Genomic DNA, 24978 nt, shown 5'->3' with positions numbered 1-24978 from the left:
GAAACCTCTCAGGAGGTGGGGTGGGTTGCAGCATAATTTCAGTTTATGGTTTATGCTAACGTAAGTGTTTTGATTTTTATTTAGTTTTACAAAGCATGGAAATTATTTGTGATTTATTATTGTGATTTATTATTGTGATTAATTTCTAAGCATGAAGGTTGGGGTATAAATTATTTGATACCAACATGTTTTACGTGTAGTTATCTTTTGAACATCTATTACAAGAGAAGGGTCTTTTGCTTAAGCTGTTTTGTTTTTACTTTTAGAGACAATTACAGGTGATGGAATATGTTTTATTTTTTTAACACAAATATGGTGTTTCACAGATTTTTTTTTTCCCTTGACAGAAATCATAAATACTCAAGATCTATGATATCTCCTTGTGACTTTTTTTTAAAAATTTTTGCTAGTTTGCATGAAGACAAGCCTTATGCTAATAATTAGTATGTTTCTTTTAATGTCTTCCATGTTACCAGCCAGTGCCATCTGTGCTGACTTATTATTAGACCTGACCATAGTCCCAGTACGAATAAATAAGTATTATCTGAGTCTCAAATGTTTGTCAGTTATGATAATTCTTTTTCATCATGCAGCTCATGTAATTCAAAACAGTAAAGCTTGTTGAAGTCATGACCAGAGCTGTGGTCACACAGCAACATCTTCATGCTTCAAAAGTGATGGCATGGGACTACCAGAATTTACATACATTTCAAATTTACTCATTTAGTGGCCTCTTTATTTTTTTTCTCTGTGCTCTGCTACATTCACAAATATAATTCAACCCATTCTCCTGTATCTGTAAGTGATGTGAGGTGTGATAGTGGTATCTAAGAAAATCTTGGATAACTTGGGCTGTTCCAAGGAGTACAATGTAAAGTGTCTGGCTACAGTGCTGAGTGTGGTAAACCTCTTTTGGTGCCCTTCTGGTGCTCTTTCCCAGTGCTCTGCCTGCCAGTGGGATGCATTGGTCACTGCTGGTCCTGAGTGTGCTCCTTAACTCTGCTGTGCTGTGTTCCACTTCGTAAGTCCTTCCCTACTTGTCTGCGGCATGATGCAGAGGCACCTCCTGTCATCTCCTCCTACCCTATCCTGATTTTGGTGTTGTAGCTCCTTCCTCTGCAATGTCTGTCAGAGTCAGTGCTGAATGCAACGTGAGAAGGTTCAGAGAGCCCAGGCTGGCTCAGTCCTGAGTGATTGTGAGCTTTCTTGGGCTGGGAACGCAGTGTGTGGGAACAACCAGACCAGCTGTACTTAAAACTGTCCAATCTGGGCAGTGGTTAATAACTTCGGGTCTGTGGTGAATAAGAATGACTGTACATGTAAGACCAAGTCATGTAACACTCATTCAGACAATCCTCAACTTGAATAATTAACTTCATGGGTCACTGAGACTCAGACTGCAGGTTTCCCCAGGATGCTTAAATAAAATGGTAGATTTTTGGATGCGGAGTCATAGCTGAATGTGTGTAGTATTCAGCACTTAGATATGGGTTGGGTAACAAACCCTTTCCTAAAAACCAATCATCTTTCATGCTTTTTCTTGATATGCTTTTGTGTTGAGCATGTGGCACACTGGGGTGTGCCTGGTCCTACTGTTGACCTCCTTAAGATCTCTCATTAAGGCTTGCTTATGCAAGCACTATTCTGCATCTGCATTGTTTTCCACCCAAACGTTTCACTAAAGGGAAGTGGAGAATGAAGTTGGAATAATGAAAAAAAAGTCAATTCCTGAAGTCATTCCACTGTTCAAGACAAATTGTCCCGCAGAGAAACTCATGGTGCTATCTCTAGACTGTTTCTTTGTGTGACTCTATCTTGTTTACTGTGAACTTGCTCTGCTGCAATCTGAAGTACAGACGTACTGCGAGGTTATAATAATGGTCACTTCAACTTGATGCAAGTCTGTGCTGCTCTGAAAAGCAGAAATCTAGTTGTTTTCCCCTCTGTTGCTTTTTGTGCAAAGGCAGCAGCAGAAACATTAAGGATTTTGCAGCTGCAGGACCAGTTTGATCTGGGTAAGAACTGATTTTGGCTGAAAACCAACCATTTGTTTTTGGGTCACTGTGGTGGGTTGACCCTAGGTGGCAGCTCAACCCCCATCCAGCCACTTGCTCACTTACCTACAGTGGGACTAGGAAAATAATTGGAAGGGTGAAAGGGAGAAAAACTTGTGGATCGAGCTAAAGACAGTTTAATAGGTGAAGCAAGGCAGCATGTGCAACCAAAGCAATATAAGGAATTCACTCACTACTTCCAGGAGCAGGCAGATGTTTGACCATTTCTAGGAAAGTGGGGCTGAATCGTGTGTAATGGTTACTTGGGAAGACAAAATTATAACCCCGCATGTCCCCTCTTCCTCTTTCTTCCCCCAGTTTTTACTTCTGACTGCAATGCCATAAGGCATGGAGCATCCCTCTGGCCAGCTGCTCTGGCTGTATTGCTTCCCAGCTTCTCACAACTGCAGCTTACTTGCTGGGGAGCCAGAGTAGGGGAAAAAGAAAAGGCTTTGATGCTGTGCAAACACTGGTCAGCTATAGGTAAAACATTGTTGTGTTACTGACACTGTTCTACTCCCAAATCCACAACATAGCACCATACCAGCTGCCATGAAGAAGGCTGATTCCATCCCAGTCACACCCAATACACACAGTCCTGAGCTGCATCAATTCCCTCTTCCGACTTACGGCATTGCTGTATGGGAAGCGGTGTGTGCACAGTTGTGCAACAGAGGGGGAAGGCATCAGTGGTTGAGTGGGGAAGGGCAGAACTGTACAGGGTGTGTTTGTTTGTTTGTGACTGACTTTAAATTCATGTCTTAGGAAGCACCAGACACGTTTTTGCGCTCACTAAATAGCACGTGTAGCAAAGATGAGTGTAATGTCACATCTGGATTCATGAAATCAAGATTAGCTAATTTTTACATACAGTTTTGCAGTGCTGAGATATGTCCTGGTGTTAGGGCTTCCTGACTTTGTCTATAACAATTCTGACCTTATGCATTCTTTTGCTTTAAAAAATTTAAATAATTTTGCGTTTAAAAAGCAGTTAGACATTTAGAAATACTGTTAGAACTAATAAAGTACATGCATTTGTGACTGAGCAGGAAACACTTATAAATATTTTTACTAAAGATTTATGATAATCAGGAGTTAGATGTAATAAAAACACATGAATACTTAAATACATCCACAGCTAACTTCTAATGCTTTGTAGATAATAAAAAGGACATTGAATCTGAGAAGGTTATTGAGTATATATGAGACAAAATGTGACAGTGTTTTAGAAAAGTTTCCTTCATTGCAGGTTCACAGTTGTGGTTAAAATAAATGGTGAAAATTATGGTAGTGGCACTGCTAAAAACAAGAAGGAAGCAAAAGCAATAGCAGCAAAAGTAACCTGGGAAATGATTGAGAGACAGGTGAGTAAACTGTAGGATTTTTTTTTTTTTTTCCTAATAAAGTTTGGAGGTGAATCTCTAAAAGTAGACCGTAAAATACCATTGTTTTCTTTAATTTGAAAGAATTTCTAATTATTTAAGTTGTCTTTGTTCTGTCTCATTGAGTACTTTTCTACTTTTTACCACTGAACAATTTTCGTTATCGTTCTACTGCAGGGTTGGTAATATTGAGAGAGTTTTGTCCCCTGCTGTTATGGGATGATGAGGAAATGTGTTTGCCTTAGTATAAGCTGCCCTGGTATATGCGGAGTGGACAATGTTCCTTTCCATCTTCACAGCTGTTCAGTAATTTGAGGTCTTTGAAACATTTGTAAAGGCATTGTTCAGTGTGCCTGTTGCCGCTCTGCTCATAAAATTGCTTACTTTCACTTGATCCGATTAATCTTTGTTTCATTGTCAAAACGCTCTTTGCGGTATAGCTGTTTTTATACTCTTTATCCTCCTTGATTTAGTCTAGGTTTGAATTTTGCTCTTCCGTTTTCTGCTATGTGTTTTTTCGTAGCTATTCTTTTTCTTTTTGATTCTGAATGCTTTTTAGCACCTTTTAAGTGAAATCTTTCCTTCCATGTTTCCATATGCTTCTTACTGTGTCACCATCATTACTTTATGAAATTGCTGCATGGTTGTTAATGTATTATTAATGCTGCCTAATCATGACACTGCTGAGAAGTTCTGCTTTCTGCTCTTGTATGTGCATTGGAGCTTTTGCAGCTCTTGCTAATGGCAGCATCAGCAGCACTTCGCTGCCATCAGTTTTCTTGCCTCTGGTCAGGCTGTGAGAAAATTCAGAAAGCAGCATTTGCTTTTTTAAAATGAGACATTTCATAGCTTGTTTCCTGTATTTTCTTAAAAGAGGTGGGAGGAGGCATGGTGATAGGTTGTTGAAGATATTGGTGCAATACTTGAGAAACTGGATTTACATTTATTTGGGAATTCAAAGTGTAGTAATTCTGGGTTGAGACGGCTGTCCTTCGTCACAAGAGACTCTGTGAATGCAAACCTGGGATTTCTTAAAAATGTTTTGAAATGCTTACAAACCTTGCAGCTACATTAGATCTTGTGTACTGTTTATTCATTAAGCTTAAGTTTTTAAGTTAGCTATTTTGCTTGTTTTATAGCCAGAGAGTCCTTCAAATATGCAAGCTGCAAAATTAACAAGTCCAATGACCGCATTAGCTGTACAAACCAATGACTACGTCAGTCTACTGAATATCTATTCACAAAAGACATCGCAAATAGTTGATTATTGTAACACAAACCGTACTGGAGATCCCCATGCTCCCATGTAAGATGTACTTTGTTTTTGTACTTGCTTTTAATACTTCTTTGTCTTTACTAACACTACCATTGGTTATCCTGAGTAGTTTTAAATGAATCTTTAGAAATACAATAAAAATGTGGAGATATTCTGGAGAGAATCCAGTGGAGGGCCATTAAAGTGGTTAAGGAGTTGGAGGATAGGACATAGGCAGAGAGACTAAGAGGACTGAGTTTGTTTAGCTGGGAGGAGATTTCATGATGATAAAATGGTAGTCAGTGTTGACAAATTGTCAGTTATCTTGGTTGTAGCTCTCCAACTTTGTGGACCTCTCAGAATGTATTTTGGAGACTTTGAGGAAGCAAATGCCAAGGAGAGCCTGTTTGTGTCCCCTACCAAATGTGTTGCTGTCAGCGAGTTGTAGAAATGTTCAAGTTAATGAGAGCTGAGGAATGACAAGGAATATCTGCATATTTTAACTCTTGACAATATCTGCTTGAAAACCCATAATGACTTCCCTGCAGTATCAGCCATTTTAAAACTTAAACTGCAGATCATTTGTGATTGTGGGTGCGTATGATATGATGCTTTTAGGAGTTCAACTTTAAAAGGTGCTAAATATTTGCTCTCTGAAAACTGGTTGTCTTGAAGGCATATCAAATTAGTTATCTGCTGTTATTAATTAGATTAAATGTATGTTGGAAAGATTGTCCTGAAGATGTATATTTCAGATTTTCATTCTATAATGTCAATTGACTGTAGTGTTTAAAATAATTAAATTAAGGCTTATCATATGGAATATAAAACTTCATTCCCTGTTGTATTTTACAGGTTTTCTTGTAGCTGTACAATTAGTGGGTTTGTGTGTGGAATTGGCACTGGAGCTTCTGTAGGTGCTGCAAGACAAGCTGCTGCAAAACAAGCATTTGAGAAGCTAAAAGAGGAAGGCTCTCTAACAGTATGTGTTAAATTATAGCCTTAAGACAGAAGCTTAATTCTTCTGTCCTTAATTTTTGTACAGATTTCCTCATTGTATTTAAAAGCATATTCCATGGATTCCACTTACAAGGGAAACAATCCATATTGTGGTGGGTTGTTTGGGCTACATGATTCTGTTGGTAAAATCTATGTTGTGGTTCTATATTCAGTTGCTGGATTAAATAAATACCATGGTTGAGATCTCTGCATATTTCAGAGTATGATCTGATACGCTGTCATTTAATGTTGCATTTACGCTCTTATGATGTGAAGCCAAAAAGAAAGAAAGAAAGAACCTATACTAAGTATTCAGGATTAATTTTTTTTTAGTCAACCCCGGTTTAGTAATCTGGGTTTTGCAGGTTTTTCATGCTGAAGACATTGAATGTCTTTTTGTACAGACTCAGATTTTCAATTCTGCTTATTACATATACCAAAGCCTACATAAATCTTGTTTTCCACAGACAATTGCATATGCAGTAAACAATGAAAACATTTGCTTTTAATAACTGTTACTCTTATCCTGATTTTTTAATAGTTCCCAGAGTCTACTTCTGCAAATGTGTCTGTATAGTCTCAATATGACTAGGAAAATGCTCACTGTGACAGGGCCCTGTGTTTCATTCTTCCGGGTGGAAGCCAGGCAGATACTTTTATTCTGCAGGGCTTTGAATGTTCAGTGCTTCCACTTACGACCTTGTAATTTTCCTTTCCACCTTTCTGAATGGCATCTTTTGCACCATGCATTTTTTAATGTGATTTTGTTAACTATTCTTGTTTGAGTTTTTTGTTTTGTTTTGGTTTTCAGTTGGGAGGTGAAAAATCTGGCAGCAATTCTACATTTAGCAAACATAGTAATTCCTCTCAAGTTGCAACTCAGTCTGACTCAGAGTAAGTTTAGTTCACTGATAATGTGATAAAACATGTATTTACTAATCTTAGAGGGTCATGTCATCTAGTTGTAAATCAAATCTGTCATAATTCCTTTATTGCAGTATAAAGCCATTTAATTTGAGCTTGTATTTCTTAGACTTCACAGCAAAATTTGTTGTACTTGTGCAATTTTGAGTCCTTATGTGTTAGCTTATAATAATTTTAGAGTTTTCTGATATATTTAGATTTTGCCATGAGTAGTTCTTTCAGAAACATTTTTACTGTGATGTAAATGGAATAATCTATCTCATTCAGCAGCATTATTTTTTCATGCCATTTTAAACACTCATTTTTCTATTGTGCCACTCTTGTGAACTCAGTATAATTCCATTTTGGTACTTTCCTGTACTCCACATCCTGCTTTCTTCTTTCTTCTCTCTTCCCCTGCCCTCCCTTTTTCATTCTCCATAAATCCTCATTTCCACCAAAGGGAAAATTTGCTTTGTGAAGGAAAGTGAAAATGCTTAAATTGACTGTAGTGCCCCTATCACTTCTTTTATGTTCTTTGTATGATTGTAAAGCAATCATGCTAGAGATGGCTGCAATGCCTTGAGATGAACCTCAGGATTTAACGCATTTAATTAAAGGATATAGTAGAACATATATTACATAGATATCTAGATATAATGATGTCAGATCATAGAAATAGAGGAATATATTACAAAATGTTATTGTTGTATTAGCTTTCCAGAATAAAGCTTCATAGTTTAAACCAGTCATGACTGTTAATGTTTCTTCAGGTTTTGCTTTTTTATGTTTCTGGTTTTTTTTTTTGGTTTTTTTTTTTTTTTTAATTATTGTGTTACTTTCACCTAAAAGTAGCCTATTATTTTTCAATAACAGCAGTATTTGCTTTGAAGACTCAACTCCAAAATTAGTAGCAAAAATGGAAGTCATGGCAGTACATGAAAAGCCTTCACCTTCTCAGGTATAGTATGAAAACAGTCTTCCTCATAATTACACTTTAGACCCTGAACAGAGCAAGCTTCTTGTCAGAGTGTAGCATCAGTTTGTTATTTATCCACTAATCACTAGAAAACACGTGCATTTTTCCTAAGACCATTCAATACTTCCTACCGTTAACCATTATTCATTTACTTCTGGGCTGTGGACCCAATTTATGCACTGTTGACTGAGTGGGCAGTACTCACAAGAAAGGGGATCAAACTGAGATCATATTTTCCTGTGGGAAGAATGATGATGTAATACATAGCACATGTGAAAAATTTTAAGCTAAGATACGGCTTCATTCTTATTACATTGTTTATATTAGGTATGAACACATTTACAGACAATTCCTAGATACATTCTCAGACACATTTTAAACTAAGTATAGTGAAAATATTCAAGATATCTCAGGTTTGTTTTTTTTTTTTCTCTTTCTCTTTTTCATATAGAGAAACCCAAATGCCGTGAAACCCAAAAGGTATGTGTTTATTTCTAGGTTGCTACCTCCCATAAACTATATTGCAAATCGTTTTAGTGTTTCCATATCCAGCAAAGAAGTGCCACTATTGGGAGGTACCTCTCCGCTCTGTTCTCTCCTCTTTCATATTAGATAAATGGCTCATCCTATGTTTTGCTTTTATCGTTGTTAAAGAATATTGGCACCTAATTTTGGTAGTAAAAGAAACAAAGAAGAGGCAAAAAGGATGTCAGATTCAAATGAAAGCTTGGAAGATTTGGATACAAATACCAGTGAGAACAAAAGTCCATATACTGTGAATAAAAGGTAAGAAGGATTTTTTTTTGTTTTAATAAGACCTATATGGCCATTACAGCAGGTAGTAGTCTAGTTGTGCTTATTTATAATAGGAAATACTGCTGTAAAAATAACTTTAGAAGAAAATTGTTTTTTGAGTTTGTTCTTTTTTTTTTTATTATTTTCTGAAAATTTCAAATACAGTATAGTAACAGACATGCAATGATATTTAATGCTTACAACCAAAAGTCATTTGTGTGAAGATGAGACGGTAATTACCCTACATGCTTTCAAGGGTCAGTTTCCCTTGGTTTTTAATCTACAAGATTATGATTTAGACCTGTAGAGTTGATGAGTGATCCCTGTAGAATGATATTTCAGCAGATGTATTAGATCTGTCAGGATCATTTTTATACCTTGTACATTTAATGCTGAGTATACTTTAGTTATCTCTTTTTTTTTTTTTTTTCCTTTTAATTAAGATTTCTTGAGGATTTTAAAAATATAGAACCTGTTGGTGAAGGTGGTTTTGGGAATGTTTTCAAAGCCACATCAAAACTTGATGAGAAAACCTATGCAGTCAAACGTGTTTGCTTCACAAGGTATGTACTGAATGTTTACTTCTGTTTTTTTTATTTTAGGGCAACCTTAATCAAGATTTAAGTACTTTTTTTTGTCTCTTTAATAATCCTAGGAGCATTTAAGCAATTTTCATTATTAATTGTGCACTCTTTCTGGTAAACTATTTTCTTTATTTCAAAGTAAAGCTGAAGATGGCAGGCAACTTTGTTAATTTTTGCATGTACTGCAATAATTTCAGATGCAGCTGTAAAAAAGTAGATTTGTTAAGTTCTACTTTTCCTGAATACACTAGTGCTCTGGTTATTAATACTGTTGCTTTTGACAGGTTACATGGAAAATTTACATATCAGTAATGCATAATGACTATAATTGGGGAAAATAGAGAAAAATGAAAGTTATGTATTTTGCGGTTTTTAATTGGCAAATGCTTTGTATGTGAGTCATGTAGCCATTATTCTCACAGTGTTACTTGTCCTTTACAAATCTCAACAGAGAATGATGATCTTTTTTTTTAAGTAATTTTCTGCAACCAGTACCTAGTGGAGAATTTTTATTAGCTGCTAAAAACCTTGAATTTCTTTTAGGTAATGTATTTGAAAAGTTTCAAGTTTTTGGAGATTCTTGTCCCTTACATTGTGTAACTGGCCTTCAAATTCTTGTGTTTTTTTCACAAATGTGTGTTATTTTCATTTATATTGAAATCCTGAGAACTATACTAAAAAACATTCTTTTCATTCTTCATATAAAAACAAAGAAGTGCAGGCCAAATTTAGTAACAGTTCTTCATGAGTATTTACACTGACTTCCGTATATGTAAACAAACTTTATAGAGGTAAAAAGAAAATATGAGTCTTTGCTACATTGCTTTTGGCCACATAATGTAATTATGCATTGCAAATGTCTGCTCTTTTTGGCTTTTTTGAGTGGGGCTTTCATTTCTAATTTGGTTTAAATGTTCTTGCACTTTGAATAACTGAGAAGATGAAAGAAAACCCACAGAATTTGTAACTGCAATTTTGAACTTGTATGAAGGAGAATATTATGTTATTTTACTAAAGTAATGTAAAACTGTCTGGATACTGCTACTTGATATTATGTCTTAGAGTTAGTATTACATTTTTATGGGGAAATGCCATTCAAGCTTTTATTTTCCTTTCTTTTACCTCTTCCAAATAGAGATGTGAGGCGTGAAGTAAAAGAACTTGCAAGACTTGACCATGAAAATGTAGTGCGGTATCATTCTTGTTGGAAAGGATACGACCGTGTAAATTTGCCAGGCTCTGGATATGACTCTGTAACTTGGGCAGACTCCAGGTAACTACAAGATAGTAGTTTGCACTCACAAACTTGTTTGCCATAGTGGATTTTGTGTTGTAAAAAGAAAGGCTGATGATTGAGTATAAATCATTATATAAATATAAATGCATACACATACATACTTACTGTTAGGAAAAAAAGGCACAGTACTTTTCAGCGGCAGGTCATATATATCTTCTTGATGTATAAGATTTGTTACATAATTTTAGCTTTCTTCCCTCTCTTAATATATAGAACTTGCTGAATCTAGAGAGGAGTGTTAAGAATGCAGAACTCAAAATTTGGGGCTAGAATTAACAACAGAAACTAAAAAATTGCCTGGCAGATAGCTGCCAAATTCCTGACTGAGACTTTCCTTTTTTTAATAAGTACTGGTCAGCAAGTAGCTCTCATAGATTTAATTATTTCTCTATGTTAGCATTTTAACCATGACGCCTGAAACCGTTTTGGATGTTAAGAACAGATACACAAAATTAAATGCTTTTTCATTTAGAGGTAGTCTTTCAACACAAAGACTTCTGGGAAGACAGTGGTGAGAGTTTTACTAATAAGTTAGATTATTAACTTTTCAAAGCTTCTGTGTTTTTTTTCACTAGCTGTAAATTCATACCCTTTGGGTAGGTTGCCACACTTACCTAGAGCCATAAAATATTAATGGATTCAAAGTTACGGTTAGCATGGTATCTGTCCAGTGTGCTCAGTGAACAAGCAAAAAAACGGGGGAAAAAAAAAAGTCTATGTGTCAAAATCCAACCGTTAATATGTTGGAGTCTCAATATCAACTATGCATTTTGCATTGAATGGTTATAGGGTAAAGAACAGTAAAAAAGCTGCTCAAAGCTGAGGTTGCAGCCTGGAATTCCACTTAGTGTCATGACCTCAAGGCTACAAAGAGCTGCGAGCCACTTAATGGCTGTTCTTTCAGTGCCTCAGGCGACTTTATTCCAGGGCACGCAGATCATGCAGTGCATGTAGGAAAAAGCGGTGTCGCCTCCTCTTCATATTGGCCTTCCCCTCACCATCTCCAGCCTCAGCCTGTCTTGTGGGCTGGTGGGCTGGAACTCTTCTGGACAGTATCAGCCTGTCAGGTTGGTGAATATATTCCATCTAGATTTCCAGCTCTCGGAAGGGTTTCTCTAACTCACAGACTGATGTTAGTGATGGTCACCGCACTACCTTCTTGAAGGGACCAAGTTTGAAAACGTGATCATTCTGGATAGGAAAGGAAGGCTAGTGCTGTGTTGTTCGAGCAGAATAGAGAATACCTGCCAGGAACTTGCAGCAGCTCCTAGAGGACAAGACGGGAGCCAAGGACAGTGCTATTTTTTTCCTGTATAGGACATGCCTCTATGTATGATGGGAGCAGAATTTGGGCACTCAAAAAATTTCAGTGTGAACAAGGAAGCAAGCAAAACGTTTTTAAAGTCAAGGGACTTGCAGATTTTGTTTTGGGGAACTCAAAAAATAATAATAATTAACAAAAAGGTTTTTTTAAAGAAGAGGAACCTGAGAATCAGTGATGACTTGTGAGGAATGGCATCTTGCCAATTTCAAGATGGTATACAATTTTCTTTTGTAGGCAGAAGTCAGACAAAGAAATTCCCTGTCTTTTCATCCTAATGGACTTTTGTGAAAAAGGACCATTGGAAAACTGGATTACAAAGCATAGACAAGACAAGGAGTATCACAAGATGGCAAAAAACAAATTTTTACAAATACTGAAAGGAGTGAACTATATCCATTCCGAAGGGTTAATTCATCGAGACCTCAAGGTAAGCAGGATAGGTAATTTAAATAAAAAATAGATAAAAATAGTACTTTTTGGAATTTCAGAAAATGTTAAATTTTTCTAGTCTTTGTTTAGTCTATTATTATGTAGCCTGGTAATGTGCCTCTTCTGACACGGTTAGTGATTGATTTTTTTTCTCAGCAACTGGCTGGACTTCATCCTAAAATCAGGAGGTGAACTGAAGAATCTCAGAATGTAGTAGTTAATAAAATGAGTAGTCGTCAGTTAACAGGCATTTTCAGTCTGTGTTACTGGGTCACAAGACTGCCTATTGGAAAAATAATGTACTTGATAAATTCATTAAAAGAATGTAAGTGACAAGTTGAGCCTGGAAAGTTTGTTCTTGCCGTATCAGCTTATCTATGCTAATACGTGCTGTGTTTTGTAACAACACATGCTAGTTGCTCTTGTGCCATGTATGCATACGAATATTTGAATGCTACTTTGTTGGACGGAATTTCAGTCTCTACAAGTGCACAATCATGGAAAAAAATTATTTCAATATAAAGATTATAAAGGACAAACTTGGAAGTTTTCAGGGCTTCATATGCCAGCTATAATGTCACTCACTTTGTGAAAAAGTTTATGGACTTCTTGAGCAATTTTGCATTCATGTTGTAGTTCCAGATCATGTTCACTGCTCACTCGTAGAATCTTGTCTCACGGACAGACATGTTCATATCTTCTAGACCTTTTCTATCAGGCATATTGCTACAATACTGTAATGAACCACAAATATACTTTTATTATTTTCCTTAGATGCCTAGGAAAAAGAGGCCTTATAAGTGCCTCCTCTGCTCACCCATTAATTTTTAGCTCTTCCCTCTCTGTGCTTTGTATTTTCTTACTCCTTCAGTTCTACTTTATTTTCATCTCAGATCAATCTCTTACTTTTCCCTATTCCTATGAATTTGCTGCGCCAGTCCCTTTTCCATGGCATCTGGTTGTAACCTGCTTCCAAATCCTATTGGTAACTTGTCTGTCTGCATTTGAATTTAGGAATTTTTCTCCCCACTTTGATCTGCTGTCAACTTAGATGCTTGGCCATCTGAGATCTCCATGTCCCAAAATCAAAGCTGCAGGATAGGTTCAAGCTGAGCTGAATCCCATTTGTGCTTTGTATGAAAAGAGTCTTCAAATAGTGTAACCAGGTATAGATACTGTATTAAATGTGTGTGGAAGTGGCCAAAGTTGAACAAAAGAACTGCATTGGGCATTCTTGACACAAACATCTCTTCCTGTTAAATATGAAGTCTTTCCTGGCCTTACAAGGCACTGGAGCTTCTTTGAGTAGAAGATGGCATCAGGCTATTTGGGTTTTTTTTTTTTAATAACATTCAGAAATGTAGTTTCTTTATTTTCTTTGGGAAACTTCATCCAAGCATCTACAATTCTATTTTTAGTTGCTCATGACTTTGTTGAATTTAAAAATGGGAAGTTCCATGGAAACTTAAAAGTGATACTGAGATGCCTGTAGTAAGCCCTAACTCTGCAACTGACTTAGTACAGATAATCCTGCTGTGCCTAGGAGAAACTGATTTCAGTGGAATTCCATGTGCATTTACCTGCTTTGCCCAAGTGTATCAAATCCCAGGGCTAGAATTGAAGCCTAAAAAGCACTTTTGGATTTGAAATGTTATATACACAAGGTATTTGAAGAGCATTAAATCATGATATGGCTATGACTGAGCTAGTGAAAAAAAAAGTTGCTGTTACTATGCCATGCACTACATTAAAATTTAGTTTCTGTTTTAAAAATTAATTGAACATTTTTTTATATTTCCCACCCAATTGGTTTCTTGATGCTAATTTCTGTGAACAATCACCAAATTTTATGGGGAGCACTTCTGTGGCTGATTATGCTTGATGATAAACCTTGGTCATACAGTGATTTTTTTTTTTTTTTTTTTTTTTAATATATATAGCCTCAGAATATATTCATATCGCATGAAGATAAAATAAAAATAGGTGACTTCGGTCTTGTGACTTCTCAGGCGTCTGAAACTCTGACTAAGAACAGGGGAACAAAATCATACATGGCACCAGAACAGGTAATTATCCTGCTATATCAATGTCTCTGTAACTAGATTTGCATTAGAAACTCAGCAGTGGATTCTAAACTCAGTACTAAACCAAGTTGCCTGAAGTTCCCTGGTATGACTGTATGCAAGGATAACTATATTCTGGAGAAAGCTGTTGGCAAGTGTGCTGATATTATTTTGCTGTGCTAACCTACAGGGTCTGACACTGTGTGCTGTAAGGAAAGCTCTCGTCAAACCAAGCTGCCAGCCATTTATTTCAGTTTCCGTTTAGGACCTCTGTTAACTGGCATTTGAGTCCTTCTATTTGTTTCATTATTTGTGACAGAGATATTAGTGTGCCTTATCTGTATAGATCTGCAGGAGTCTTAATTTCAGTGTGTGTTTAATGTGACATAAGAGTCAGTGTTTAATAGGTTTGTAGCAGAAAGAGTTAACAACTAGTAACAAGATCAAGTAGGGCCAGTCCTGTAGCCTTGGGGTGGAAATGTCTAATGACTTCAAATTTTACTTTAAGAAGTGCCATCCAATTGGATTTGACACCTATATTGTTCTTGTTCTAATCTTTGTAGTTTGGGGACACATATGGAAAGGAAGTAGATATTTATGCACTGGGATTAATTGGGTTTGAAATTCTTTCGGGAATCAGCGGTCATGAGAAAGCGAAGGTATGTAATCTTTAAATTAAAAAATAAAAAAAGTCTCGTCGTTGTTTTGCCTTGCTGCTGGTATCCCGTGCTGATTGCATGCCAGAAGGAATCTGTATATCTGGTGTACTATCTCTTTACGTTTCCCCTTGATTCATTTATGTAAGGCCTGTAAGTCCTCACACCTCTGTTGAAATGTAATAACTGAAGAAATGTTACTGCTTTTATGTCATGTATGTCCTACTGACATACATATTAAAGTCTCAGCATGCTAAAGAATGTCTAGCAAAAAAGATTTCAAGTTTCTGATAAATCTTTTTGTTTGATCAGAGTATTTGAAGGTAATATTTTTCTAATTTTACAAAATAAAAATTATGAACAGGCAAGTTTTGTCTCTGCCACACTTTTGTCTTCACTGCACAGTGGAGCAAGAATAAAGTTTCTATCAAGCCAAAACATTTGCAGTTTTCCAAAATGAAAACAAAATTCTGAAACAGAGAGGATTGCTGAAACAAACACATCATTGCAGAGTCTAATGCTTTTAAGCTTAGAAAGGGACAACAGCTGGTGAAAAGACCATAAAAACAACATGAAGTACAACTAAATGGAAAAAAACCCTTCCAGACTGTTCACAGTTTCTTTTTGAAGCCTTACCTTTTTTGTAGATTTGTATTTTCATAATTACTTCAGTAAATTATATGGGTCATAAGGGCAAAGCAAGATATAATCTATGAAAACACACTGAAACTGTTACCTTTTATGAATTTCAGGTATGGCCTAATATCAAAGAAGGTAAACTTCCAGAGCGCTTCACCAAGGAATTTCCAACTGAGGTATGGGATTTTAATACATTATTTCAGTTTGTTTATTTACTCATTAAAAAATAATGTATTGATATTTAATTTCTCTTTTGCAGGCATCCATAATCAAAAAGATGCTTTCAGGACAGCCTAAAGGAAGATACTCTGTATCTCAAATACTTGAATTTTTTGAGTCTGTTGATAAAGACAATTTACTTAAAACTCGTAGTTATTAAACACCCTTTTAAAAGGGCATTTTGAAAACTGTAGGATTTTGTTTGTTTGTTTTTCCTGAAAGGAACACGCAAGTTCCTTAATAGAGCAAAATTCTCCAGTTTCCTCAGTAATAACAACTTGAAATCCTGTGCTGAGAGAGCACCTTAAAGATTCTCTCCCATGCTGCCACTTTTTGATCCCTTATTGTAATATTGAGGCATGCCTTCACTGTAACAAGTGTAGTGAATACCTCTGATGACCTTACTATCATCCTCAAATAAGGTAACAGCAGTTTGCCTGTTACTCTTTAGTTATATACTTCAAAGAGTTCCAGCCTGACTGGACTGGAAGAATTGTGTGTGTGATGGTGGAGAGCAGGGGGGAAAGACGGGCACATTAGTCTTCAGATGCTTGTCTTTGAGTTGTATCTTGTGAAACTATTCATTGCTGTGGAGCCCACAGAACTCCATAAAGGCAAATGAGCAGAGATAAAATAGGTGCTACGTGTAATAAAGTACAGTATGATTTTTCTGAAATGTTAAATGGGTTAAAAGTGGATGCTTGGTTAAAAGGAACACTATGAATGCATAGTGACTTTTTTATATTCTTACAGAAATTATTGTTGATCTGCTGCAAGTATTTGTTGCTAAATAAGAAATCTGATTTTACATCCTTTTGTAAGGCCTGAAGTTGTTCTTTTATCCTTATAATGAATTACAAATACATAGAGAATTTCACAATTCTGGACTAATTAGTGTTTCTTTACAGTGGTCAAGATCTGGGAGAAATTATATCCTGACACAGACAAAATACCACTAGTTCCACTCCCTCTTCCCTTTCACCCATAAAACTACTCTTATAATATGAAAATTGATATGTGACAAACTTTTGTTGAATATACTTGACAGTTCTTGCACAGAGCACCCACGATGCCATTACCTTCTTACTGTTAAGTAATATTGAGCTTGTAATTTTTGAATTTTCTTTTTTTTTTAAAATGTATTTGTATACTTCAGCAGTACTTTTCTATTAGGGACTGTTTATAGTAGCAACTGCCATTCCCTTAAAATAAAAGGTCTATTAAAATGTACTCATTATATATTGAAAAAAAAACCAAAAACCACACAACAACATGGTCTGTTACTATTTAATTATGAAAAATATGCACCTTTACATACAAGAGAATACTGGTTCAAATAACATCACTGTAATGTTTCACAAGCTTTTTTTCCTCACCAGGTCTAAGGAAGGGAAAAAAGTCTGATGTTTAGTCATGTCTGTAAAACTGGAAAAAAACAACCAACCAACACTATTTAACACATTATACAACATAGTAATTAACCAATATTTATTCCCTTCCTCAAACCTGAATCAGCTGATGGTTCAGTTGTGCAGAGCATAACCAGAGACTGTGGAAGGCCTAACCTGCCTCTCAATTATAAATTCAAAGTTTTAATTCTTATTAAACTGTGCATCAAGCAGAAAATCCATAAGATGCTTCAAAATGTGATTTTTTTTTAACCTTCTGCATACTTCGGTGTGAATTTTTCAGTACAGCACAGATCCAAACCTTCTAAAAGATGTTATGTACTATACATACTATCTAGGAATCCTTCCTTCAAAAAGGCTTTAGTCGTGATCTGCAGCACTGTCTCCAGGGCAGTTTGAAGATAAATCTTCAGAGTCTACAGGATAAGCAGAGGAAAAAGTGAGTAATTTCAACTCAGAGGACGGAAAAAAAAAAAAGTTGCTACAATTATTTGAAGAATCCCCATAAAGCAAATTAAATAGAATTCAAGAAGGTCTGCAAGTTATTAATTCCAAACTTTGTTTTAAAACAGTGAACACAAATTGCACCTTCTTTGGTACAGTAAAACTGGATAGTGTTCTAACTACTTCAGAAACACCTGCAAGCTTTTGCCAATTTTTATGATACTGGTTTTAATACCTGAATTTTGTTTTCTCAAAACAAAATTAATATACCAATTCAAATAAGTGCCAATATGGTGTGTTTTGTTGGTGTGGCTTTTTTAATTTTGTGCATGTAAACACCAAAAATTGCCTTATAATCATAATGTACAAAGCTTTGTGCAGAAACCAGCAGCCTGGAAGGAGAATTTGCTATCCAGATTTAAAAGACTGCAGTAAGAGAGACATACAGGATATAATGTAGTATTTGAGTCTAGCTGCATAAGAAAAGTAAAACACTTGAAGACATGTTTACTCTCACCTTCATAGGTTGTTCCACACCAAATGCAATAGAAGTGTTCTTCTCTCAAATAGGCAGTCAGGTTGTGTAGCTTTTCTGATACCTAGAGATACATACAGATATGCAACAATCTGGGATTCACGTGACATAAAACAATTTGAGCTACTAGCTTCACTGAAATAGATTGTTTAAACTTTTGCTATGGAAAAGCTACACAATACTGTAGCTCAGTAAAGAATGAAGTTTCCCAAATTTGTAGCATAGGCTACAGGAATTCATGATCTCTGGAAAGTGGCTGTTGTTCTTCTTCCCAACTAAGAAACCTGCACTAAAGAGAGAGGTGAAAATATTACCTGGCTACCCTATTTCAAGTATATGATATTTTTGGTGGAATTCTTCGCACTTTATCTCCGCCAGTCAAACACATAAGGCTAACAACAGCTGTGTAATCTAGTTCTTGAAAATACATGAATTTCCAGTGCCCATCTTCAGATAGTCTGTGAAGCATTTTCACAAATTACTTAGTGATTCTAAAATTCAGCCTAAGACATGAGATGAGGCATCCAAAATTAAAACACAAAAGCAAGTAACTTCGATAAATTATGTGATTTTGCACAGCTTGACTAAGACACAAAAATGTTTAGAACCTAATTTCTAGGCTACTTTTTCCAAAAATTAGCTTCAAAACAGATAAGCCATAAATCAGTAGTTTAATGTTTTATATCTGATCATGTAACTGCTATAAAAATCACTGCTCTAAAATTGCAAAGAGGTCATTCACTACAGCTTGGAGTATGACATGTATACATATATCCTTTATACATGTATGTATGTACATATACCTACCTTTTTAAAAGGAATATTAAATTTAATTCTGAATCAAACCACTAATTTAGTTGCAGAGCTTACACTTAATTCTGAGCTTGTGCATTCATCCTCCTTGTCTTCCTCATCCTTTTTGTCTTCCTCTTCTGGTTCTAGCCAATACCATGTCTCCTTGGGAACATCAATAGCCTTAAATAATGAAGAATTTAAATGAAAACTATCTGCCTTTGTAGGTTTTCTTGTAAGATGCTGGATAAAACCAATTTTTAATAGGTGGGATGTTAGGTTTTAAAACTCTCCTGTATAGTATAACCAAGAATTACTAAAGCTGTAGTGGGAAACAAAGTACAGTAATCCACAAGAAGGATGATCCACTTTTTTTAAAAAAAACCAAGTAAATGCATGATAACATTAAGTTCTATTCCATCTATATTCAGTATGTGTAAGGCTACCCAGCAACAAAATCTCACACAAAGGCTGTGACCAGACACTCTGTTTTTATCCATTGAAGACATGCTGCCCCAAGTTATTTTTGTCAAGAGATCACACAGTTCTTCCTCATCCACCTCAGGTAAAGTTAAAAGAAGAGTCAACAAAGATGATCTAAGCTAATTCAACAAACTTTGTCTTGGGGTGGTATTAACTTCTAATGGGTTAATAGTGAAAAGAAAAATACTTGAAATCACATGCCAAAAAATTCATGGTAGTTCACTGCTATCGCCCATGTTATTCCTTGCAAGTGGAAGATACATTGTTTTGGGTTTGTTTTTATTTAAATACTTATTTGGCGAATCTGCTGATTCCCTCCATGAACCCCATCCTTGGAGATACTAAAGAGCTGTCTGGACACAGTCCTAGACAACCTGCTTTAGGTGCCCCTGTTGGACAAGATGATCTGCTGAGTCCCTTCCAGCCTCAACCGTTCTGTGATGAGGTTTTTCCCTCACTTGAGGCAAACAGCACCATCATTTAGGAACAAACTGACATTGGCTACTGAAAGACACGCAACCAGCTCCAGCACAAGAATGCAGGTTGAAAAAGAGGTGAGCTCTGATGACACAAATCAACATGGGTCCTCACATAAGGTACCATGAGGTTAGTTTACAACTTCAAATATCTTAATGGTGCACACATACTCTTCAAAATATTTTGACAGGATTGAAGTGTTGCTGAACACTGAGACTTCAGGCTAGTTATCCCACAATTTTAGAGAACTTCCAAGAACTGAATCTCTACTTTGTTTGTAGCCTATATCTCTAACTTACAAACATTCCTTCCAACCCCCAAAAATTCAGGTCTTACTTTTTGCGCATCTAGTTGCTGGCAGGCCCTCTGGCTTTTTCTAAGGTCCCCTTCCATCTTACGTTCTTCTTGTTTGTTTTTGAATCGTATTCTGTAAAGAAAAAGTAGGTAGCTAAAATAAGCAGATAGACAAACAGTGAGATGCATTACAGTTGACAGCTTTGATTACATAGAATATCTAAGATTTTAGCCCTACCAATCATCTCAGACCAGGACAACGCTGAAGAAGTCCTTCTGACATTGTTTCTGTGGGAGCACACATGTATTTCTTGGGAATTATACCTTCAAGACAGAGCTTTTGTAATCACACTACACTGACTGTTTCTCCAGCAGGTTTTCATAAGACATGAAAAAAGCAGTTCACTAAACATCTGCAAGAGATACAGCCTTCATTAGGTTTTCCTTCTCCACATATAACAAGCAATCAGGAGAAAATAAAAATAATAAAACATTAAAAAAATTATGCTGATTTTTAAAACCATCGTAGCAACACTGCAAGATTAGCTGTGGTTATATTAAAAAAGATGACACGATTTTCTGATTAAAAAAGTTGTAAATGACTTGAGAAAAGTTAGTATGTACATTGTTTGCATTATTAACATTTACGAAAATAAATGATGCAGCACATACTTTTGTCATTACAGTGTTCATCTGCCTCTTCTTTAGAACTGAGAAACAGCTAATCTGCAGTTCAACTCTTAACTGTCATTCAAACAACATTCAAAAATAGTAACACACTAAACGAATAACCAAACTTAAAGCAGGAAAAGAATGGCTATTTAGACATGGCTTGGAATACCAGTTACATCATTTTACCTGAACTGATCTGCAGCTTGCTCGTTTGCTTGTATTTTCATATGGAGTTTTTGTCTATAGTTTTCCAGTTTTTCTTCAGCTTTTCGCTTTTTTAATTCCTCATGACCAAGCCCACTTCTACCTATGTAAGTTAAAAAGCTGAATGTAAGCAGTTGAGAAACTCTCATGTCCCACTAAGTAAATCAGGAAGTATCACAAACCTGTTTTAATGTTCAGAGGAATAGGTTCAACAATGCCTTCGCCTGTGAGGGAAAAAATAGGCCAATTTAAGAAATAAGGTCTTTCTCAAACTATGATTTGTACAGTATATTCAAGCAGGCAAGCTGCTTTTGCCATTAAATACATACATTATCCTCACAGAATAACCGAATCACAGAATGCTTAGGGTTGGAAGAGACCTCTGGAGCTCATCTAGTCCAACCCATCTGCTCAGGCAGGTTCGCCTAGAGGATTTTGTTGGCAGTTGAAAAATCCCAACTCAATGTACATTTAGTGCATTGAAAATGACCCAGCTGAAGAGGAATTCCCTCTCTTTTTTGGCTTGTCTGCTGGATTGCCATATACTTTTTTGAAGACACTACCTAACCAAAAGAAAACGGTGTTGATTTGGCAATTGTAACATACCTGTGATGAAAACTACTTTGTTACAGCCTTCTGCAGCATTTTTCATTCTAGAATCTATTAGCTTTGCAAGACCATCAAAACATCCTTAATGCAATTCCTGTAGGCATGCACATCTGGAAGTGCATTTACTGAGTGGCAAGTCCTGCTGCTTCCTTTCCATCTCTCAATAGTAGTACTGCATTAATTTCAGCTTTTAGAGATCTGCTCTCAAGTTTTCTTCTGCCGCTATACATTGACAGTTTAGTAACGTTAGGGTTCTCTGAGAGGCAGCTATTGACCCTGTCTATAAATGAAGTGGCAGCTGCAGTCTGTAAAATATCCAGGTACATCTGAATACAGGCACGCACTTCCTGACAGTGACAAGCTTACCGCTTTTGCCAAGGGCCTGGCCACTCTTGTAGCCCATCTTCTGGAGCAAAGCAAAGCCTTTGTTCTCACTGCCCAATGCACTTTTCAATACCAAGTCACGCCTCTCTTTTTCTTCTTCTTTTATACTCTTTTGTCTGTTCTTCTCATTGGCTTCTTTTTGCTTTTCTTCTTTCTGAATAGCTTGCTTCATCCGCCTCACCATGGGCAAGCCTGGCCTTACATCCTGTCTAAAAGTTAGTAATTCCAGCAAATATCAGTTTTATTTTTTCACATAGTCTACAATCACTTAAGAAGTAAAAAAGAGCCACCTACTTAATAAATGAATCAGACATGTAGTCCTCCTCTTCATCTTCCTCCATGTTTAGCACACACGCCCCGCACCGACCCCTTTCCTATAAACACTGTCGCTACGCCTTATCACGCATTTTATTTCTCCGCGGGTCACCTGAAATGCAGAACCTGCAAGGAAAACTCGCCGCTTAGGTCTGCCGCGCTCCGTACGCAGCCGGGGGCGGAAGGGGTACGGCCCTGATGGATGAAAACACGGGAATCCGGAGAAACACGGGAACCCGAAAAAATAGGGGCCACCCCCTCCTCTCCCCTCCCCTCACCTCCCTCGGGGCAACCGCGCCGGCGGCCAGGAGGCCTCGCAACCCCGAAAGCCTCCGCCCGTTGCGAAAGCGGCCGCCAAGCCGGCGCGGAGCAGCGGGGGCGGCCCGGGCAGCCCCGCACTCACCCAGCTCGGCCCGGCCCGCTCGCGGCGCCTGCGCGCGGCCGGCCCCCGCCCGCCGGCGCCTGCGCGCCTCGCACTTCCTGCTGCGGGTCTGCAGGTACCTGCGCGGTGCTGAGGTGCGTCGGGGCCGGCGCCGGGACTGGGGGCAAAGCCGTTCGTATCCCCCCCGCCCCGTCGGTTCCCTCCCTGCCAGCCGGGCGGGGCACGGCGGGGGCTGCAGCAGCCAAGGCCGCTGGTTGACGGCCCCTCGGAGGGGGCGCCTCGCTGCGCGGAGCTGGGGCGGCGTGGGTGAGGGGGCGCGTGCGGCCGAACGTGTCCGTGACCGTGTCCCGCCCCCCGGGGGCCGCGGCCGCCTTGTCACGCCTCGCGCAGCCCCGAGCTGGCCGGACGCGGCCGCCGCGCGGTTAGAGCGTAAGACGCGCGCCGTGACCGTTAAGGACGGCAGGGAGGCGGTGTGCGGCGGGCAGGGGCTGCGGCGGAGCGGGCCGCTGTGTCCGCACTTGCCCTCCGCGGCTCGGCGCCGCTGCCCGCCGCCCGCGGCTGCCCCGCCAGCACAGGAGCCGGTGCTGGCGTGCGTGTGTGTGTGTGTGTGTGTACATACCCGGGGGCGGCGCGGGTGTGGAGGCAGCACGCTGCTGGCTGGTTGTTGGGGTCATTCCTGTGCCGAGGTACTGGTGTGTAGCCGTGTTCAGCTGGCTTTGTAACACAGTCTGGAAGGGTTAATTCCTGAGGGGATTTTGAAGCAGCCACGATGCATCGAGAGAGATGCTATGGCTTTATTAAAGTAGCTGATATGTGTGGAAGGAGCCAGGCACAAAAGCCTTTTCACCTGCTGCAGTTCCTCAGGATGTCACTTCTATACTTGCCTGTTTTTCAGCTTTCTCAGTCTGCTGAAGTGCATGCACGGTGGAGATCTGAATGGTTGATTTAGCCTTCAGAAAAAGCAGCTGGAAAATAGAAGGGAAAGTCTAGTATATCTGAACATTTTATAATCACTATAATTAGACACTCCATAACTTACTGAATGCTAATTGGCTTTGGTAGGCCTTTTGCTCTGCATCCCGTGGGAGATAATGTTGTATTTGTTACTTGTAACACACTCAGTATGACCCAGCCCTCACCAGAATCCGTAGGACTTGATAGGCATTGTTTGCTGAAATTTGGAGCAAACCTTTGGCTAGCATAGATGAGCTTTGGACTGCCAGCATAGCTGTGTGTTTTGACTCCAAGTCTCCAATTAGCTGAACATTCATGTAATTGTTATTGTATCTGATCCCTTGTGCTTTGGTGGCACAGCTGAATGTGTGTGTGGATTTGGTAACTCAGAGCTTGCGTTTCCTAATTTTAGATGAAGAGATAAGGGAGTGTGTGGAAGGTGTATAAGGGGTTTATGGCTCTAAAGGCCAGCAGAAAATGAAAACTTTTATTTGGGGAGGAAAAAGAGTCACGAGCTGTGCTGTCATACGGTACGTGTGTGCTGTGTGGGTGTGATGAGAGCTGTAGATCTCTGGGATGATACCCAAAGAATCACAGTGCTCTCATTTGTTGTGTTTCTTTCTGCTTTCATGCGAAGGTGTTTTGAGACAATATGTCTGTGCGTTACCAACGGGCGATAGTTCCTCAATTCTCAATGACTTTAAAAGAAGAAAAAAAAGCCAGAAGTCACCTTTCCAGGTGTTGGGGGCAGGGTTGTATATGCTTCCATATGTGGCTCTTCCACTTTTGCTGATTTATTGCTAGAGATGTGTGCAGCGAAAAATATTATAATTCAAGTTACCAAAGAATAGGGAACAAGTTTAGTGTTACAGACCTTGTGGTGCTTTAGTTTCATCAGCATCAAATCATTAAAGTTAATTTAGAGCCATAATACAGTTGTAGCATTAGTACATCACCCTTTACTGCTGTCTAATCAGGACGGTTTACAAAAAAATATTTAATTTAAATTGCTTCATTTGACTTAAAGAATTTTTTTGGGTTTGACCGTGAATGAGGAAGCAGCTGTGAACACGGGAGAGCACAGGTGGAACAGTGCAGCTGTCAAAAGATGATATCTTGCATAATACTCTTTAGCAGCTTTGCTTTTTTTGTTTTTTCCCAAGATCCTAGTTTTAGAATCACTACATTAAAGTTTAGGGATGATGGTTTGGTTTTTTTCCTCTTGATTTTTAGATAAGTTTTAGGGTTTTTTTTTTCTAGCTGCTCTGCTTTAAACAGCTATGCTTTGTTGAAATGTGGTTTGCTAAGGATAACTTGTCTGTGGAATGTTTGCTTACAATGATAGCGTGCTTTTGATAGTGCTCTGCTGACTAGCATTCACTGTTAGAGCAGGATCTCGGGTGTTTGATCTGTAACATTTTGCCTCTTGGGGAGACTTGCAGTTGT

General features: G+C 38.1%; 3 protein-coding genes across 9 annotated transcripts in view; 2 read left to right on the top strand and 1 right to left on the bottom strand.

Annotated features, from left to right (window-relative positions):
• The first annotated feature begins 2505 nt into the window (after nucleotides 1-2505).
• Nucleotides 2506-15744, top strand: EIF2AK2 (eukaryotic translation initiation factor 2 alpha kinase 2). Its single transcript, XM_080341142.1, has 15 exons — nucleotides 2506-2537; nucleotides 3304-3418; nucleotides 4576-4742; nucleotides 5547-5673; nucleotides 6502-6584; nucleotides 7470-7554; nucleotides 8024-8052; nucleotides 8227-8358; nucleotides 8811-8930; nucleotides 10087-10224; nucleotides 11783-11999; nucleotides 13942-14067; nucleotides 14628-14723; nucleotides 15473-15535; nucleotides 15619-15744. Exons 2-15 carry the CDS (start codon nucleotides 3404-3406, stop codon nucleotides 15736-15738), a joined length of 1518 nt encoding a protein of 505 aa, XP_080197268.1. The 5' UTR covers nucleotides 2506-2537; nucleotides 3304-3403; the 3' UTR covers nucleotides 15739-15744.
• A 1107-nt stretch (nucleotides 15745-16851) lies between these two features.
• GPATCH11 (G-patch domain containing 11) lies at nucleotides 16852-22829 on the bottom strand. Of its 6 annotated transcripts, none has more exons than XM_080340780.1 (9): nucleotides 22698-22829; nucleotides 22176-22322; nucleotides 21864-22090; nucleotides 21071-21112; nucleotides 20871-20991; nucleotides 20055-20145; nucleotides 18837-18941; nucleotides 17949-18030; nucleotides 16852-17403 (listed from the first exon to the last, which is right to left on the bottom strand). In XM_080340780.1, exons 2-9 carry the CDS (start codon nucleotides 22220-22222, stop codon nucleotides 17348-17350), a joined length of 771 nt encoding a protein of 256 aa, XP_080196906.1. In that variant the 5' UTR covers nucleotides 22223-22322; nucleotides 22698-22829; the 3' UTR covers nucleotides 16852-17347. The 6 variants fall into 6 exon arrangements, with proteins under 6 accessions (XP_080196906.1, XP_080196904.1, XP_080196903.1 ...); XM_080340778.1 differs by lacking the exon at nucleotides 22698-22829 and adding an exon at nucleotides 22600-22652; XM_080340777.1 differs by lacking the exon at nucleotides 22698-22829 and adding an exon at nucleotides 22475-22608.
• Nucleotides 22669-24978, top strand: part of HEATR5B (HEAT repeat containing 5B) — a 58192-nt gene continuing 55882 nt past the window's right edge. For both annotated transcript variants that reach the window (XM_080340775.1, XM_080340776.1), the window contains exon 1: nucleotides 22669-22693. The gene's annotated coding sequence lies outside the window, so the exon portion shown is untranslated. The remainder of the gene's footprint in view (nucleotides 22694-24978) is intronic.

Source organism: Nesoenas mayeri (genome assembly GCF_963082525.1).
Source record: "Nesoenas mayeri genome assembly, chromosome: 3".
In the NCBI taxonomy this organism is placed as follows: Eukaryota; Metazoa; Chordata; class Aves; order Columbiformes; family Columbidae; genus Nesoenas; species Nesoenas mayeri.
The sequence above is the reverse complement of the archived record's forward strand: the minus strand, read 5'-3'. Positions and strand labels throughout refer to the sequence as shown.

Excerpts from the sequence above, each read along its gene's own strand:
- EIF2AK2 (XM_080341142.1), top strand. Across the intron at positions 4,743-5,546 it reads GGAGATCCCCATGCTCCCAT|GTTTTCTTGTAGCTGTACAA; the intron begins GTAAGATGTACT and ends TGTATTTTACAG. Across the intron at positions 5,674-6,501 it reads AAGAGGAAGGCTCTCTAACA|TTGGGAGGTGAAAAATCTGG; the intron begins GTATGTGTTAAA and ends TTTGGTTTTCAG.
- GPATCH11 (XM_080340780.1), bottom strand. The coding sequence starts at position 22,222 with ATGGAGGAAGATGAAGAGGAGGACTACATGTCTGATTCATTTATTAA. Across the intron at positions 18,942-20,054 it reads AGCAACTAGATGCGCAAAAA|GCTATTGATGTTCCCAAGGA; the intron begins GTAAGACCTGAA and ends TCATTATTTAAG. Across the intron at positions 17,404-17,948 it reads GTGTGGAACAACCTATGAAG|ACTCTGAAGATTTATCTTCA; the intron begins GTGAGAGTAAAC and ends CTTATCCTGTAG.